This window comes from Nicotiana attenuata, unplaced genomic scaffold (assembly GCF_001879085.1).
Source record: "Nicotiana attenuata strain UT unplaced genomic scaffold, NIATTr2, whole genome shotgun sequence".
NCBI lineage: Eukaryota > Viridiplantae > Streptophyta > Magnoliopsida > Solanales > Solanaceae > Nicotiana > Nicotiana attenuata.
The window spans coordinates 88,553-108,231 of NW_017670720.1; the positions used below are offsets into that span (position 1 = coordinate 88,553).

The 19,679-nt window shown below is 36.7% G+C and overlaps 3 protein-coding genes across 4 annotated transcripts; 1 reads left to right on the top strand and 2 right to left on the bottom strand.

Annotated features, from left to right (window-relative positions):
- The first annotated feature begins 3,403 nt into the window (after positions 1-3,403).
- Positions 3,404-5,908, top strand: LOC109242638 (probable L-type lectin-domain containing receptor kinase S.5). Its single transcript, XM_019409471.1, has one exon. It carries the CDS (start codon positions 3,558-3,560, stop codon positions 5,595-5,597), a length of 2,040 nt encoding a protein of 679 aa, XP_019265016.1. The 5' UTR covers positions 3,404-3,557; the 3' UTR covers positions 5,598-5,908.
- A 104-nt stretch (positions 5,909-6,012) lies between these two features.
- LOC109242639 (phosducin-like protein 3) lies at positions 6,013-9,916 on the bottom strand. The gene is made up of 4 exons (XM_019409472.1): positions 9,532-9,916; positions 7,923-8,066; positions 7,584-7,789; positions 6,013-6,422 (listed from the first exon to the last, which is right to left on the bottom strand). The coding sequence occupies exons 1-4, from the start codon at positions 9,774-9,776 to the stop codon at positions 6,265-6,267; spliced, it is 753 nt and encodes a 250-aa protein (XP_019265017.1). The 5' UTR covers positions 9,777-9,916; the 3' UTR covers positions 6,013-6,264.
- A 5,978-nt stretch (positions 9,917-15,894) lies between these two features.
- Positions 15,895-19,175, bottom strand: LOC109242640 (actin). 2 transcript variants are annotated; one of them, XM_019409473.1, is made up of 5 exons: positions 19,013-19,175; positions 17,747-17,818; positions 17,243-17,636; positions 16,498-17,111; positions 15,895-16,253 (listed from the first exon to the last, which is right to left on the bottom strand). In XM_019409473.1, exons 2-5 carry the CDS (start codon positions 17,804-17,806, stop codon positions 16,188-16,190), a joined length of 1,134 nt encoding a protein of 377 aa, XP_019265018.1. In that variant the 5' UTR covers positions 17,807-17,818; positions 19,013-19,175; the 3' UTR covers positions 15,895-16,187. The 2 variants fall into 2 exon arrangements, with proteins under 2 accessions (XP_019265018.1, XP_019265019.1); XM_019409474.1 differs by having other exon boundaries at positions 17,747-17,836.
- Between the last annotated feature and the right edge of the window lie 504 nt (positions 19,176-19,679).

A 19,679-nucleotide genomic window follows, 5' to 3' on the forward strand; every position in this document is an offset into this window, starting at 1 on the left:
AGAAAAAGATGGTTGTTGTTGTTTTTTTTTAATCTAGAAGAAACTAAAATTTTAACTAGTAACTCCCCACAGACGGCGCCAAATTGTTTGACCAAAAAGTGTTAAGCTTTTTGTTAAACTAATTAATGAGGAAATAGAGGGTGAATCCTAGTTAAACGTAATAAATTTCAGATCTAAAACTGGGGTATGTCAGTGATATGGGACCGTGTTCAAGAATGAAAAATATCAAGTATATGTTCGATGATTGTCAATGAATGTAGTAATAGAAGCATGCAATAAATGTAGATAATGACAATGAATGTAATAAGAAGGAATTTATCACCCAAATGTTAGGTGACTTGGATGATTCTCCTTCCTGACAACAACGTGGGATGATAGATTCTGAAGATAGACAAGGAATCTTTGGATCTTGTGAATGAACATCGCATAGTGAACAATGTAATCAGTTAACGAGACAAACTTTTGTATATTCTTTATAGTCAACCTTTTACAATGTGCTCTTATCGAAAAGTGAAGATCCCCTTTTGTTCTTTATCTTTTCCTATTTATTGGGGATATTCTTGAGAAACCCTAAAAAACTACAACCGAAAGAATATTCAATGGAATATTCCTTCTTTCTATTCTAACTTATCCTACCGTTATTTTCATACACCGTTTGCTCGACCTCGACACTAATCTTTCTTAAGACGACTTCTCGCCCTCATGCCGTGGATGGCTTAATCCTCGACAAAGATTTCTCGGGACATTTTTAACTAGTACACCTATTTGGTGGTATACAGAGGATGTATTGCCCGCTTATAAGGACTGTCCATTATGTGGTGCTGATATCGAAAAGAATGAGGCCGACACAAAAAATCAGAATGTTGTTGATCGCTTTATTGAAACATGTAAGGATAAAGAGGTCTCAAGCTAATAATGAGCAACAAGATATAGAAGAGAAGAAAATAGTTATATACGAGGACGTGTCTTGAAGCGGGGAGCTTTCTGTGTTCAACAAGCCATGCGGGTAAGTTTAGCAAAAATCTCACTAGTCTCGTGCTGAAATTGTCCGTAAATCCTCCCACTGACTTAGCTGATCCATCCTGTCGTCTCTCTTTCTTATAGATTCTGAGACTAGCTAGTGAATCACAATTCATGGTTTCCACTAACTTGCAGGCTTATCGTGCCAATAATATTGATACTGCAAAACTAAGACTTGGGGCAGTTCTTGGGATGCTTGGTGACTGCTGGTATATCTCTATCCGAGTCTCTTTGTTTAAAAAATGTGCCTTTCCTTTAGTCATTTTTCAGTGTCATCAAATGATCTTATGAATTTATATTTCCAAGTGATTGTAAAAGTTTTGCACATTTAGTTTGTTAAAAGAAATAACTTGAGGTCTACTACAGTCGAGCTACAGGAGAATCGCAATTTATAAATGTTACAAATTGTTAAAATTTGTAACATTCAATTCCTGAGGAGATGCTGTATCTGCAGTCACTTACTTTGAAGAGATCTCCATATCCTTTTGAAAGTACCCAAAGATGATCTAGAGGTAACTGTTAATGATGTTACGCATACACACGCGCGTGCATGTATGTATGTATGTATGTATCTCAATATATTCTTGTGAACTAAGCAGTATACCTAATTTGATTTTGTCATAATCTATGCTGATATACTATGTATCTGTTCATACATGAGTGTGCTTTCTTTAATTCCTTAAAAAATCACTGCAGATCAACATACACTTTCTGTTTTGCTGAACAAACTTGGAGATCTTAAATACTATGATGGTGATTTGCAAGATGCAAGATCTCATTATTTTCAGGCGTTGGATTTTCGCCGCAATGCCATCAACCAAATGTCTGTGCCATCTCAAGATCAGTATAACTTTCCTAGTCAACGAACATCATTTTTCCTTTGATTGAAACTCGAAGCATTGCCCTCTCCTGCTTCAAATAACTCTCTTCACTATTTACTAAAATCCTTCCACACTCCAGCTGCCCATGTCCTGGCATAGTAAAGGACTAATGTCATATGGTTTGATGTAAACACCGCGTGCGCATAAGTATTCACCCTAAGGTATATCTACCTAAGATAAATTTCATTGTAATAAGTGGTAGATGCTATAATAGATTTTCTTAGTAATACCCATATTGGAAAGTCAATATAGTCTGTCTTCCAAATTTTCATCATCTTGTGCACGTAACACTTAATACTAGAGAATCTATACTCTTAGTTCCATTATGTGTACTTGCTTTGGTATTACAGTATCCTTGTCACCAGTTTGACAATCATATTAAAATTCTTTTTGTGCAAAAGCCATTGGAGGTTTCAGAACTATTTTAAAAAGTTTAGTATAGTTCTCAAACTATAGATGGTTCATGATTTTTTTAAAGTCATATATGGCAAAGAAGCTATTGCGACTAATTCTACCGTTGAAAAGGAATATGTGTCATATTCATGACAAAAGGGGATGGGTGCCTAATTCAGTATAATAAGATTTTTATCCAAGTAAATACTTGGAATAGAAGAACACATAAAATTCAACTTAACCTCTGGAGACTTTATCCTTCAATTGAAAACTAGTTTGAAGTTTGAGCGAAGGTGAGTTTAGTTTATCTATTTAAACTTTCCCTCTTATATCTGTCTGTAAAGTATTTAGAAGTCTCTACTAACTATAAAATAATGGTTTACAAATAATACCAGAAAACGTGGAGCATTCTGTGGTATTGACCTAAGATATACTTGAAAGTCTTGATGATTAGTTTATATATATATATATATGACAGAATCCTCTAGTTAGACTTTCCTCAAGCAAAAACCTGAAATATCTTAATTAATTCAACCCTTTTGGTTGGAAAAAAACACGCATTATTTACAAAATCAAGTAATTTAACTATAAGAGATGATAAATTAAAGAGAATATTTTTCTAAAAACAATTCCCATTACATTAGGGGATCGGGACGGGGACGGGGTAACGGGAATCGAACACACACTTATGGATGGGGACTCTCACCGATACCACTAAACTATATACTTTGATGGTTGAAGTGGAAAATATATATATGACTTAATCATAAAAGTTCATATGCAAGACGCATGTATTGCATTCATTTGGAAGTTTTGGTTGCAAACACCAAGTGCAAGTTTTGGTTGCATGAAAAAAATGATATCCAGAAGTATTATTTCAATATTGTTTTCATTTCTTCGCTTATAATACCATCACATAAAATGCAAAATGAGAGAACAATATTTTTTTATGAACTCTCTCTATATATATATATATCTCTTTGGAATAGTATATCTTGAGACTGTGAAAAAAGTATATATTAACAAACATGCAGCGCAACACCTAGGAAGTTGCTTCTTAATTCAAGTCAAACGTTTTGATCAAATCACTTGAAAGTTTCTCCATAAAATGGAGAAACTATCACCTCCTTTTGTTTCAACTGAGAATATTCTGTCCTGCACAAACAGATCATTTCCTTCTTAATTCAATTTTTCCAAGTCCAATTCTTTCCCTACATACTTGCCATATTGAAGCATAAAACATAAGTTTTGTGACATGTTACTATGTTGTATCTAGGCAAGATTAGTTATTTAACCTCCCTTCTTTATCTAATTTTCTTCATATTCACACTTTTCTTGGAAGGTTTTTTTGTTGTTAGGGTGGATTGCCTGAATTTCAGCTACGCAAATTTCCCCAAGCAAACCGAAAATGATTTCATCACTACTAATAATTCCTTCATAGGATTGAATGCTGCTATGCAAGTAACAGGCGATGCTCGTGGAACTACTATCACAAACTTATCTGGAAGAATATGGTATCATCAGCCTTTCAAGTTATGGAATCGAAAGAAGAACATCACAGCATCGTTTAATTCCACGTTTGTGATTAATATCTCTCCTCAGAGTAATCCATGGGGTGAAGGATTAGCTTTCATATTGACAGAGGAAAGTGGTCTTTATTCCATCCCAGATAATAGTGATGGACAATGGCTTGGAATTGTGAATGCAAGTACAAATGGATCTTTATCAAACAACATTTTTGCAGTTGAATTTGACACAAGGAAAAGTTACTTTGAAGATCTTGATGATAATCATGTTGGCATTGACATAAACAGCATCTACTCTATCAATCAAGCTTCTTTAACTGACCGTGGTGTTAATCTTTCACGAGCTATTGATGTTATAGCAAGTGTTCATTATGATGGAGAATCAAAGATCTTGAATGTTTATGCATTCATGAGTAATCAGACTGGGGACTTTAACGCGAGTAATCCCATCATTTCCATGCCTCTTGATCTTTCCTATCTTCCCGAGGATGTTTTCGTGGGATTTTCAGCTTCAACTGGGATATATACTCAGCTGAACTGCATAAAGGCATGGAATTTTACAAGCATAGAAATTGGTAATGATAATGATGGTAGCCTATCATGGTTGTGGATCTTGATACCAATAATATCGGTTCTGGTTATGTTTCTTGGCGGGGTTTTTATATATTTCACCTGGAGGAGGAAAAAGAAGAGGATGCAAGTGATAGATCAAAATGAGAAAATAGAGATACTGATTCGGAGTTCAGCTACTGCACCACAGAGATTCCAGCTAAAGGACTTGAAACGAGGGACCGGGAACTTTGATCCCGGGAACTTTCTTGGAAGAGGAGGATGTGGTGTAGTGTTCAAAGGGTTGTTAGCTGATAAAGAGGTAGCTGTGAAGAGATTCTTTAGAGATTCAAGTCAAGGGGCAAAAGATCTCATAGCAGAAGTCACAACCATTGGCAATCTCCACCACAAAAACCTTGTCAAATTGTTAGGATGGTGCTATGAAAGCAATGAACTCCTTGTGGTGTATGAGTTCATGCCAAATGGGAGCTTAGACAAGTTGATATTTTGTGAAGAAAAAGGTGAAATCAGAGAAGGGTTGAGTCTGAGTTGGGAAAAAAGACATGTCATTATCTGTGGCATAGCTCAAGCACTGGATTATCTGCATAATGGGTGTGCGAAAAGAGTACTTCATAGGGACATAAAAGCCAGCAATATCATGCTTGACTCAGAACTCAATGCTCGGCTGGGAGATTTTGGATTGGCTAGGACAGTTCAAGCGAGTGGAATGACTCACCATTCGACGAAAGAGATAGCTGGAACTCTTGGCTATATGGCTCCAGAAAGTTTCCTTATAGGCCGAGCTACAGTTGAGACAGATGTGTTTGCATTTGGAGTGCTCATTCTTGAAGTTGCCTGTGGTCGAAAACCTGGAAACCAAAATGAGGAGAATATCTACAGCAACAAAATCATTGAATATGTATGGGATCTCTATAAGATTGAAAGGATCATTGATGCCGTAGATGTTCGATTGGATAGAGATTTTGATGAAGGGCAAGCTGAATGTGTGTTAATGTTAGGATTGGCTTGCTGCCATCCAAATCCATATGAGAGGCCAAGCATGAAAACTGCTTTACAGATTCTAACAGGGGAATCAGTTTTACAAACTATTCCTACTGAGAAACCTGCATTTGTGTGGCCAGCTAGAGCTCCATCGTCGAATGACGCTGCAGGTGACTCTCTCATGGAAGGCCAACTTACACCAATTACAGTTCTCAGTGGCAGATGATACCTTCTATGCCTTAGGTTTGTCTGATTGGAATGCAGATTCTGAGGAACCTCAACAATGTTCAAACTTAAGTGCTCATATAATCTGCTGTCAAAACAGCTAACTTTTTAGGAGGCAAAATATACTTGTAATTTCACATTAGCAAGGCAAGAATGTTGCCTTTTTCTTTTGTGTTTGTTCCCTTTCTCTCTCTGTGTCTGTGTGTGTGTGTGTATTGTGTGTATGTTGGAAAGGGAAGGTTCCTTCTTCAGAGAGAAGTGCTTCTGCATTGTAAACAGTTTTCCTTGTAGATAATGATATAGTCAACTTGAACATTTATCATTTGTTTCTCCATATATGTCGACCTAATCTGTTATTCTCAAACATATTTTAAACTGCTCCACTCATTTCCTTATTAATTTTAGGCAGGTCATCATAACTGAAAACATTTCTCAAGATCATCAATAACTGCATACCAAAGATTCTTTACATTGTCTGTCTGTCAGTGTATGTAAGTTAAATCCTTGCCGGAATTCACTGGTATCAAGCAAATCAGACGAATGGATTAATCCACGCATCAGATTTCGTCAAGTAAAAACTGAAAAACAAAAAGTAGCCACTAGATGAGTCACTGCTACAAACCATAAATGTTCTACCAAGCCACAAAGACATTAAGAAAACTACAAAATTAATCACTAGAAGATCCATCATCATCTTCATGCTCTGCCACAACCTTCTCGAGGAAACTCTTTCGTACTCCATCCAAAACAGCTTCTCTGGATTGTTCATGTTTTCTACGCCCATCATTTAGTACAGGATCCGATTGGCAGAGTGTTAGTGCAACACCTAAAACCGAATAGATGAAGAGCAATCATGCCAACTGACAAGCCAGCAAATAGTATTAAAAGAAGCAAAGTTTTACCAGAACAATTTGATAAAAGCAAATCTAATACCTGATAAAACACTAGAAAAGAAAACACTAAAACCATGCACAAAGACGAAAAGTTGCTATAGAAATACATGTGGAAATAACTCGCCGAAAATGGTTAGATGCAGCAGACAAAACCTTCCTGAAAACAGGGTAAGGTCCAAAATTGTCTTAAAAGTGCAGGCAAACTTAGCAAGAGAACAGCTACCAAGAAATTGATGAAGATTAATAGTCATGTCTAATGTTGTGCACACCTCTGTTTTCAGCAAATGTTTTATATAAGAGAAGATATATGCCTTACAACATTAAAAGGAATTCAAGAGACACTCAACCTTTATAGTAGCTTTATGACTGCACCTCATTAATCTATCAGCCTAAGGACTCCAGTAATCTCTAGCCTTTCATCTTTCTGTACAGTGCATGCACAACTATATAAAGAAATGAAGTTCTTCTTTCTCTTGCACACTTGTAATAATAAACATTAAGTCTCGCTTCTCAGGACGATGCCTAGTGCAAAGAGATGAAACTAGCCAGTCATGCGTAAATGACAAAGTAGCAGAATACATCAAGTATGAAATAGCTGGAATGTGAAAAGAAAGATGACAATTCTTTTAGTCAGTCCTCTATATCTTCTAGTCAGTCTTCTGTTAGATGTTTAATAAAAATACAGTCCTGTGAATGGTGCCTTTTCATTCTAAATTTAGGTAGAAAGGGAAGAGGTTGTCCTTATCTTCTCCTTATGTGACATTGTATATGGAACATAGGGAGTGATTACATTTTTAATTTTTTATATTACGAGAAACACATTGCTTGATCTCTTGAATAACTTCAGTAGGAGGAGAAAATTGTGCAAGCCTTATCATCTAGAACTCAACATGAAAAGCCATACAAAATATCTACACAGGACCTCAGATGGAACACAACTGTAAAAAATCTATCGAATTAATTATCCATTAAAAGATCAAATGAAAGAAAGGAATTGGCACAGACAGAAAAAACTCCAACAGGGCATGCAAAAATATTGCAAGAAAGAGAAGGACAGGAGAAAGGGGCGGGGGACAGACACAATGAGAACATACCTTCAGGTGTGCATCTCCGACCAAAATTGTGAAGTCCAACGTAGTTTGACTTCAGTGCACCATTGTTGTATACCAAAACAGTAGGAAGATTACGATCTGGGTAGTTTGGGATGCAATCTGTAAAGATAATTTTGACAAATTTTGTTGCAGGATATCTCATTGCTAGTTCTTCTAAGCATTGTAACAGTATCTGACATCCTGAATATCTATCAAAGAGAAAGACATCAACAAAGGACAGCCACAGGGTTAAAATTGAAGAAAGAAAAGTTACTAAGTACAGATAAAACATATTTGAAGATCGAATGGATAACTAAATAAAGAGATGAACGTAATAATTACCCATCCTTATAAAGAAGCACAACCACCCAAACATCTTCTGGAGCTTGAGAAACCTCCCGCACAAAATCTGATCCAGAAATTGGTAACACTGCTCCAAATCGTGCAATCTTAGCAGCTTCTTTTATCTCAGCCAACCTCTTCTTCCTATAGCATTTGAAAACAAGGAAAAAAAAAATATAAGAACCGCTCAACTCCATCTCAATTCTCAAGCTTAATGGTCATTCTTTATAATGCCCTCCAAACTCTAACTTCACGATAGCTTGATAAGCACATATTATTTCTAATAAAATGTTATTAAGTTAACATCCATAGTCTAGAATTTATAGGGAGAGTATGCTTATACGTTTACAACAAAGAAGATTGAACTAATCTAGAAATGAAATGACTCAAGAAACCTAGTTGGAGCATCATTGTAAACATTGATTTGGAGTTTTTTCCAATTGTGACTCATATCTTTAGCCAAGAGTACTTGCGTTTTTAGTTTTCTTTTTTTTTTTTTTAGGGGGGGGGGGGGGGGGTTGTAGGAAGGGGTCAAAGATAAGTGTATGTCATAAATCCTTTTTATTTTGGGAGCTTTATTCTTGGATTTTAGTGCAGAATACTTCGAGTTACCAGTTGTAGACAAGTCCTAAACAAGTTATTTCCCTCATATTTTACCATATCTGCTTGGACTGTTCTTCTCCAACCTTTTAACCTAGTAAAGTGAATATGACAATGCTGCTTTCCTTAGTTAACTCTCATTCAACTAGAAACTCAGAAGTCAAATTCATACAAACCAAAGGACAACTATGATCCCTACAAGAACAAACATCACTATGGTGATATCATCCATTCAAAAGAAATCATCTTTCAATTAAGGATGTCCATGAATTCAAAGAAAAAACTTTTTAAAGACCAAAGATTCCTCCTTTCCATCTTAAGGATAAGGCGATGAAGGCCCACATATTTCAAATCTCGGCTCCCCTCAAGGAAAAAGCGGGATACTTAGCTGAAAGGGTGAACAAGGCCGAGCGCCTGGGGGTCCACAAAGAGCAGCCCAAAATATGTTAGGATCAAACTAATTAGGTGTCATGCAGAAGCTAGTAAAGCAAACCTTGAACGACGATAAATCAGATAACAAAAGAGAATTATACCAAAATAGACACAAACATTCCATGTGGTTTGGTCAATTTGACCTACGTTCATATGAATAGTACAAAATATCGAGAGAACAACCTAACAAATAGGCGCACACACACGGATCCAAGATTTAAATTCTATGGTTCAACTTTTAAAGTTTTTAGCATTGAACCCATTATGTTTTTAAAGTTATGAGTTTATCTCTACTATTTTTGTAATTTTAATAAATTTTTACTCAGCGTCGTCGTCGAAAGTTATGGGTTCAATTGAACTCGTCCCAAAGACACTGCATCCGCCCCCTTGCACACACCTGGCACACTAACACTTGTCCCAAAAAAATAAGCACCAATGAACTGAATAAAAGAAGGGACTTGAACTGGTTTCTTTTTTAATTAATATCCTAAAGGGGTCTTTCAGGAGCGATCCAAAAGAATAATTAAGGAATCAAAGTGTGAAAATTGAAAATAAAAAAGGGGAAGAAGGGCGAAACCTGTATTCTTGGAGGAAACGATCGTCGTTGAGTTGGGGATCATCTTCAAGTTCATCAAGTTCATCTTGGGTCTGTTCATCTATCCAATCTTTGTCTTTAGGCTTGGAATTGGAAGTTTCAGGAGTAAAAGGTGGAGGCTTAAAAGCAGGGGGTTTTGGAGGGAGATTTCCAAGCTTCCTTTGAATGTCATCCCATTGTGTTGAAGCTCCTTCTACATCCTTGTACACGAAATGGTAATCCCCCATTTTATTCACACATACACACAAACACACAGAGGTGTGCTGTTTATACAAGGAGAGCACTACGTTTCGCGGAGTTTCTCAAATCTTCTGTTATACTTTGTCCGGGAAAACTGAGGCGAGTGCTTCTGTTAAGAGAAAATAGCACTGAGACCCCTTTACTGTTTTGGAAAATGTAAAATGGGTCCTTGAACATAATTGTTGGCTATTTGGTTCTCGGAATCTAAGGCAAAATTACGGTGGATGAATCTCTTTAGAATTACCGTTTGTATTTTGACCTTATTAATAAAAAAATAAACCTTGCATCAGAATTTTAAAGCACACTGGTCAACTTTGAAGTACAAGGAATCCTCCAGAACTTTCAGCCATAACGCAAAAAATTCTGATGATCATTTAGAATTTTGTGACGATCATCATAACTTGTAAAATTCTGACGGTCGCCATAAGAAATGCCCAAGAAATTCTGACCAGCATGGTTCAGAATTTTGATTGGAGACTATTTTCCCATGATTTTCTAGCGGGGTCAAAATTTAAATGATGGCACCAAATAATTCTGTTTGTGCAACTCACTTACTCAAAAGAAATCTTTTTCTTTTATAACGATCATGTTGACCAGCTTGTTTATACCTCGACTATTTCACATACCATTTATTACCTCCTATCAGTACATGTGTGAACGTACCCACCAAAGCTCAAAAAACATGCAGTTCTTTACAATGTATTTGGTTCTCGGAATCTAAGGGGAAATTAAGGTGGATGAACCTCTTTAAAATTATCGTTTATATTTTGACCTTATTAAGAAAATTTTAAAAAATTAAACCTTGCATCAGAACTTTAGAGCACACTAAGTAGAATTTTAAAGCACATTGGTCACAATTTTAAAGCACAAGGAATTCTGCTTTCAGCCATAACGCGAAAAGTTGTGGTGATCGTTCAGAATTTTGTGACGATCATCATAATATGGCGACCGTCCGAATTCTTACAAATCACCATAAGACATGCCCAAGAATTCTGACCAACATGGTTCAAAATTTTGATTGGTTCCATAACTTTCTACGGGATCAAAATTTAAACGGTGGCACCAAATAATCATATTTGTGCAACTCACTTACTCAAAAGAATTCTTTTTCTTTTATAACGGATCGTGTTGGGCCAGTTTGTTTACACCTCGACTATTCTACATACCATTTGTTACCTACTATCAGTACGTGTGTCAGCGTACCGAATAACTTTGCCCGCCAAAATTCAAAAGAACATGCAGTTCTTTACAATGTATTGATTATATATATATAGTATAAGGTAGTTGGGTTGGTTTTGGTTTAGGTTTCGGAAAGCGACTTGAGATTAATTATGGGATAATATGTTTGGAACAATTTTTTGAGAAAGTAATTCTAAAGAATTTTTGTGTAACTTTTATGTGAAAATCTACTATTGAATTCCTTTTTTTTTCTTTTTGAAAACAATCTATATGATTTACGAGAAGTTATCTAAACACTAAAGAACATTGAGTATTCTTTGAGTATAAATGAACCAAGTGGAGGAATACGATCATGGCCTTTAAATTTTAAGACTGGAGCTAATAGAACCCCAAGTACTGGAGCTAATCTGGAGATTCTGGGGTCCTTGGTGTGGGTTATTAAGAGGTATTAATTTGAGTAATAAATTTTAAGATGGGGAATTTAAAAATCAAAAATAAGAAAAAGGTCTAGGGGCTTAAGATGAAGCCACGTGTAACAGGAAGGCTGGGTTCCAGGGGTCTGATAGATGGAGGAGTAAATACATTTAAATAGGTAACGGCTGGGGTATAAAGTATCAAATAGTATAACGAGGGATACCTATAACTAATATTTGATAGTAGAGGGACATATATAGCCCTTTTCTGTTTCTTATTTGGATACCAAAAAAAATGAGACCAAGAGAATATATAAAACGGAAAAGGGCCTGATATATCCTTCTACTTTGTTTTATTGTTCAATCCTGTCCCCCGTTATACTTTCCGTCCAAATTTATCCCTGCCGTCCATCAAAGTTCTATATTTGCTCATATTTTAACGGCCGGGACACGTGGCACATTCTGAATACGGAAAAGGGCATGATATATCCCTATACTTTATTTTATTGTTCAATCCTATCCCTGTTCCTCGATTTTTGATCATATCGTTGATTATCCTCCTTTGACCGTGAGTCTTTTCTTGCAGGTCCCATATATGGATCGTACCTATTTTTACCTGATCTTTTTTCGGTTTCTGACCTCCTGGAATTGCTCCTTTCTTCATGATGAAACTGAGCTACGGTATCTTCCTCAATTCGCAACTTCGTACTGTACCTGTTATAAACGTCATTCCAAGTGGTTGCAGGGAACTCTCGAAGGCTTTCTTTAAGTCTTCTCGTGGCTTCTGAACTTTTATCATTTAAGTTGCTTGCAAAAGCTATTGCAGCCTAATTATCAGGTACACAGGGTAAAGTCATCCTTTCACGTTGGAATCTATCAACAAAATCTCTGAGCAACTCTGAGTCCCCTTGTTTAATTTTGAAAATATCTTCCATTCTTTTTTCAACCTTTTGAGCTCCCGAGTGCGCTTTAATAAAAGAATCTGCAAGCTCAACAAAAGAGTTTATAATTTTCAGGTAAAAGAGAATACCAGGTTAATGCACCCTTGGTGAGTGTTTCTCCAAATTTTTTGACCAACACGGATTCAATTTCTTGCTTGGTCAAATTGTTGCCTTTTACACCTGTAGTAAATGCAGTTACGTGATCACGTGGGTCTGTTGTGCCATCATATTTCGAGATGTCAGGCATTTTGAACTTTTTAGGGATTGGAAGGGGAGCAGCACTTGGTTTCCAAGGTTGTTGCGAGTACTTATCCACATCCACTCCTTTGATCACAGGAGGAACTCCAGGGATTTGCTCGATGCGCTCACTTTGTTCCTTAAGCTGTTTCTGCAAAGTTAGTACTAAATTTTGCAAATGAGAATTACTTGAATTACCTGGTTCTCCTTCCTGTGGTTCACTGGGGGTTCCTCCATTTCCAGAATTAACAAGGCCAGAACGAGGATTCTCCAATGTATTGTTATTAGGCGTAGGTGTGGGTGGTAGAACAGGTAATCGACTAACTAGAGCTTGAAGAGCTTTGTTAACCCGTGCATCAATTACTTTCTGTAAAGCGTCATCTGCTCCTTCAAAATATTCAGATTGCTCTTGTTCAACAGCACGAGATTCAGGAGTAGGAGTGCCTTCACGAGATTGACGTGGTGAATTTTGAGGGGAAGGAACCACGTTAATGTTTTGTAAATCACCTTGATTTTGATGGATTTGATTTTCATGGTTTCCCAAGGTATTTTCACTGTTATTGTTGTTGTTGTTGTTGTTCGACATGATGATAACAACAGATAAAATGTAACTTAAAGAGAATAGATTATCAGATTCCCGGTAACGGAACCAATTTGTTTAACCAAAAAACTGAATATTTGGTTAAAGCTAGAATTTAAGAGAGAAATCGGGTTACTGATAATCAGGAAATGAGAGATTTTGAGAACAACAATAAAGCAATGAATAAGTATATATTTCACTATAATCGCAATTATATTTCGTGTCCTACAGATGTTGTGACTTTCTCCTTTTATAGTTAATTCTAAGAGAAAGTGTAATGCCTTTGTCTTAATGAGGCAATTACGAGCAATAAATGTCATTAAAAGAAACGTTATTCAATCATTCTTATTAAATACAAATTCTCTAACGTATTTGGCATTTAATATTGTATTTGGACTCTTTTACGCTATCGGATTCATGTCTTCAATTCCTTCTGATCTTCGAGCTTTAAATGGCTCGAACAGGTACGAGTCTCGTTTCATCTGAATAATAGCTCGTGCCTTTAAGTATCTTCTCTCCCGCATCTGTTGTTGCTCGTGCCTTCTAACTGATTGTCATGCTTTGACTATTGACCGGTCCACGTGTCATGACATGTCATCTTCAATATTTAAATTCACTTTTTTCCCAATACAATAAGGTAGTTGGATTGGTTTTGATTTAGGTTTCGGAAAACAGCTTGAGATTAATTATGGGATAATATATTTGGAACAATTTTTGGAGAAAGTAATTTTAAAGATTTTTGTGTAACTTTTATGTGAAAATCTACTATTGATTTTTTTTTTTTTTTTTGGAAAACAATCTATATGATTTGCGAAAAGTTATGTAAACACTAAAGAACATTGAGTATTCTTTGATTATAAATGAACCAAGTGGAGGAATACGATCATGGCCTTTAAAATTTAAGACTGGAGCTAATATGAACCCCACGTACGGGAGCTAATCTGGAGATTCTGGGGTCCTTGGTGTGGGTTATTAAGATGTATTAATTTGAGTAATAAATTTTAAGATGGGGAATTTAAAAATCAAAAATAAGAAAAAGGTTTAGGGGCTTAAGATGAAGCCACGTGTAACAGAAGGCTGGGTTCCAGGGGTCTGATAGATGGAGGGGTAAATACATTTAAATAGGTAACGGCTGGGGTAGAAAGTATCGAATAGTATAACGAGGGATACCTATAACTAATATTTGATAGTAGAGGGACATATATAGCCCTTTTCTGTTTCTTATTTGGATACCAAAAAAATGAGACCAAGAGAATATATAAAACGGAAAAGGGCCTGATATATCCCTCTACTTTGTTTTATTGTTCAATCCTGTCTCCCGTTATACTTTCCGTCCAAATTTACCCCTGCCGTCCATCAAAGTTCTATATTTGCCCCTATTTTAACGGCTGGGACACGTGGCACATTCTGAATACGGAAAAGGGCCTGATATATCCCTATACTTTATTTTATTGTTCAATCTTATCCCTCGTTATACTTTCCGTCCAAGTTTACCAATGCCCTCCATCAAAGTTCTATATTTGCCCCTATTTTAACGGCCGGGACACGTGGCACATTCTGAATACGGAAAAGGGCCTGATATATCCCTATACTTTATTTTATTGTTCAATCCTATCCCTCGTTATACTTTCCGTCCAAGTTTACCCATGCCCTCCATCAAAGTTCTATATTTGCCCCTATTTTAACGACCGGGACATGTGGCATATTTTAGGAGAAAGAACCAGTACAAAAACAAAAAAACTCCAAACCGCCCTAGAACCCATGACCCGCATGCTCGTTTTTCCTCTCTTAATTTTTTTCCAAACTTCTCTTAAATAAAAACTCTTAATCCGTGTAAGAGATTATCTTAGTCTGACAAAGAGATGAGGTTCAAAGACACAATTTCCGGCGCCGGCGTGACTTCGTGAATGGTCTTGAGTACTTGGGCATGTATGAAATCTTACTATATTTATTTTAGCCATAGAAATTACTTCCCCAGCTTCATTGAACTGTTCGAAATTGGACTCAACCTCCTATCGTTGTTTTGAGATCGCCGGAGAAAGAATTCCATCAAGCCCGTCTGAAGTTTCAAATTTTCTGTCACACCTATTTCAATTTTTTCTTAAATCAATGAGATTGAAAGAAAATACATATGCAAGGAATTGTGGGCGACTTCGAGCAGTTTTGTTTTCAGAGGTGGAGTTTCATTCAGTGATAACAAGAGGAAGAAAAAAATGTAAGGGAGTGAGGAGTAAGAAAATAGAAGTAAAGACAAAAAAGGTGGCAACAAGCAAAGAGATGACAGAACCTTGTGTCTTTGAACCTCATCTCTTTGTCAGACTAAGATAATCTCTTACACGGATTAAAAGTTTTTATTTAAGAGAAGTTTGGAAAAAAATTAAGAGAGGAAAAACGAGCATGCGGGTCAAGGGTTCTAGGGCGATTTTGAATTTTTTTGTTTTTGTACTAGTTCTTTCTGCTAAAATATGCCACGTGTCCCGGCCGTTAAAATAGGGGCAAATATAGAACTTTGATGGAGGGCATGGGTAAACTTGGACGGAAAGTATAACGAGGGATAGGATTGAACAATAAAATAAGGTATAGGGATATATCAGGCCCTTTTCCGTATTCAGAATGTACCACGTGTCCCGGCCGTTAAAATAGGGGCAAATATAGAACTTTGATGGACGGCAGGGGTAAATTTGGACAGAAAGTATAACGGGGGACAGGATTGAACAATAAAACAAAGTAGAGGGATATATCATGCCCTTTTCCGTATATAAAATGAACTGACAAGCTCTTTATCCATATACCAAATCACAACATCATTTCACATACAACTCTATATAAAAATATTAATTTTAAATTGACTCTTAACATGAACTGCTTGCTTTTTCATACCAACAATGACCGATTATTTGAGATTGACTCAGATAAAGGGATGGAAACAAAAATAATCAAAAGGAAATACAAATGAGAAGCATATTATATGCAATCAATAGACGCGGTGCTGCTCTCAAAATGAAAGTTTGTATATTTCTTCTGTTTCTCTTTCTCGGAATGCTGTATTTAGAAGCATTTTCTGTGAACAATTGAAGGTCCAGATTCATCATACTCTGCCTTAGCGATCCACATCTGTAATCCGGGAAAAAAAAATCCGTAAGTAAATTTTCATGTGCCGCCTTGACAAATGTTCGTCACATTCAGTTTAAAGAGCTAAGTATTTAGCATAAACTACTGCTCAGCATTTGCTCTCAGATAACTGGCATTTTTGAGTTATTGTTGACAATGGTGTGATGAGATAGTGGTTAAACTTTAAGATTTGCATATATGAAATGAAGCAGACTGCAAGAAATAAAGAGATCTTGATTTTGCATACCTGCTGGAATGTGCTGAGAGAGGCCAAAATAGATCCTCCAATCCAAACACTGTATTTCCTCTCAGGTGGGGCGACAACCTTGATCTTCATGCTACTTGGAGCTAATGCGGTAATTTCCTTGCTCATCCTATCAGCAATGCCCGGGAACATTGTGGTACCACCACTGAGGACAATGTTCCCGTACAGATCCTTTCTGATATCAACGTCACACTTCATGATGGAATTGTATGTGGTTTCATGAATACCAGCAGCTTCCATTCCGATCATTGATGGTTGGAACAGAACTTCTGGGCAGCGGAATCTCTCAGCACCAATGGTGATAACCTGTCCATCAGGCAGCTCGTAGCTCTTCTCCACAGATGAGCTGGTCTTTGCTGTTTCAAGTTCTTGTTCATAGTCAAGAGCAATGTAAGCCAACTTCTCCTTCACATCCCTAACAATTTCCCGCTCGGCCGTGGTGGTGAAAGAGTAGCCTCTTTCTGTGAGAATCTTCATGAGGTGATCTGTGAGATCACGCCCTGCCAGATCAAGACGCAGGATTGCGTGTGGGAGGGCATAACCTTCATAGATGGGAACTGTGTGGCTGACACCATCACCAGAGTCCAGCACAATACCTGGCATAAAAAAGCACAGGATTCAACATAATGTTTGGACCAAAAAATCATTCTCAAACTTCACTAAAAGAGCTGGATTTCAAGCACTACATACACATATTTAAAGGTGGTTGACTGAAGACAAAGCTTACCAGTTGTACGTCCACTGGCATAGAGGGAAAGAACAGCCTGAATGGCGACATACATGGCAGGGGCGTTGAAGGTCTCAAACATGATCTGAGTCATCTTTTCTCGATTGGCCTTTGGATTAAGAGGAGCTTCTGTGAGGAGAACAGGGTGTTCTTCTGGAGCCACACGGAGTTCATTGTAGAAGGTGTGATGCCAAATTTTCTCCATATCATCCCAATTGCTAACAATTCCGTGTTCAATTGGATACTTCAAAGTCAAAATACCCCTTTTGGATTGAGCCTCATCACCAACATAAGCATCCTTCTGGCCCATGCCAACCATCACACCAGTGTGACGAGGGCGTCCAACAATGCTAGGGAACACAGCTCTTGGAGCATCATCTCCGGCGAATCCAGCCTAACAATTTTAGGACACGATTAACAGTCAGCAGTTAGATCAAATAAGGGCAATGTTGTATTGAATGTCACCAAAACATTCAGTAGAGACGAGTGAAATATTGTACTTACCTTAACCATTCCAGTTCCATTATCACAGACAAGAGGCTGAATTTCCTCACCTTCTGCCATCTTTTATGTGCTCTGGAAATTAAAAAAAGACTATATTTATGCTACTAAAGTGAAAACATATAAATATCTCGTATAATATAGAAGATCAAACACCACAATAAGTGAAAAATCCTTATACACAAAACGATAGCAACAAATAGGGGTAATTCGTTTCTTTCATCTATGACAGACAAACTGGTTCTGCAACTATTATTCCTAAACAGTTAGACAGAAATTGCATTAAATCATATGAATCTGATCAGTTTAATTGCACAAGTTCTGTGGCTAAATAAGCAAATCAAATTCACATGCATCGACGTGATGCCTATACCTGAGATCATGAAAGGCTTTGAAAATAACCTCATATAATCATCTCACATAAACTCGGATACATGCACATATATTTTTGAAAAACAAATGATACGGATGCATATCCAACGTAAATCAGACTCTTTCCATCAATCTCATACTTTCTTTTTTGATGTGAAAGTAGGTGCATGCTTAATCATCTGCAAATCTTTGAATAACCAGGCACGGGTCAATTCTCAAAGACGATTTTTTTCTTATACACAACCAGATATAGAGAAAGACGGAAGAACAGATTGAAAGGAACTAGATCTACCAAAAAGAAAGAAAACTAAAAACCAAAGTGAAAGTTAATCAAATAAAATCACATCTAGCTTTTGACATTTCCTTTTTTTTTTTTGTTTTTCACCCGGTGTCTTGTACCAGCTTTTGGGCCCAGACTAATTCGGATTCGCGCTGCATATGCACTCCTACTAGGATTTTTTTCCATTCCCAAGATGTGAACCCGAGACCTCTAGTTAAGGGTGGAGGGGCCCGGACTAATCTAGATTCGCGCTGCGTAAGCGCTCCTACCAGGAGTTTTTTTGCATTCCAGGACTCGAATCCGAGACCTTCTGTTAAGGGCGGAGGAATTCTGTCCATCCACAACCATTAGTGGTAGCTTTTGACATTTGACTCAAATGGAAAACACCCAATTGCAGATCCAAAATTCTACCTTCAGCAGGTTAAACTATTATCCATTCCCAGCACAACAAATGAACCAAAAAAAAAAAAGAAAGAAAGACGAAAATCACATACACTACTAACTTAATGATCAATCCAAAGAGAGTACACCCACAAAAAATTTCTCCAAATTATCAAGCTTTATTGGGGAATTTCCAAAAATTTGAATTGAGAATGAAAAAGAAATCAAGATTATACCTTTAATGGATTTACCCAATATGGTTATTGTTGGTGATGGCCTATTGTGCTACCCGCGTTCTTGTTTTGAAAGGGGAGAAGTGAGCAAATGAATATGAGCTTAAATGAGCCTCAAATTCAATTTCTGTTGAGGAGGAGTTCGTTGGTTATCATTATATCACAACTGAGTGGACCTCATGACAGCATCATTTTCATGGTGGATATAGCTGTCTCACTTTTCCATTTCCTTAGTTTTTGACAGATTTACCCCTAATCTTTTCATTAACTCCAATAATTAATAATTCATTTTGGAAGGTTAACCTCATCCAAAAAAAGCAAATTACTTTTTAATTATCCGTCATTGTTGTCACAAGTTGTATATTATTCTTTTAATGTGCAGGCCCTAACCTGACTCTTATCTCAAATTAATTAATAATTTGAGTTGCAACTTGATAATTATATATATATATATATATATATATATATATATATATATATATATTTATATTTACTGTACATTATCAGGTATAGAAATCTAATAGCCTTTTTTGACTTTTCCTTTTTCTCCTATTTATGGACTCACCTACCCCAATAAACTCTAAAATAATCTCACAAAGAATAAGGTTTAAGGAAATTAACTTCGCTCAAGATATGACAGTAAAGTATCAATCCACTAATACAAAGAAGA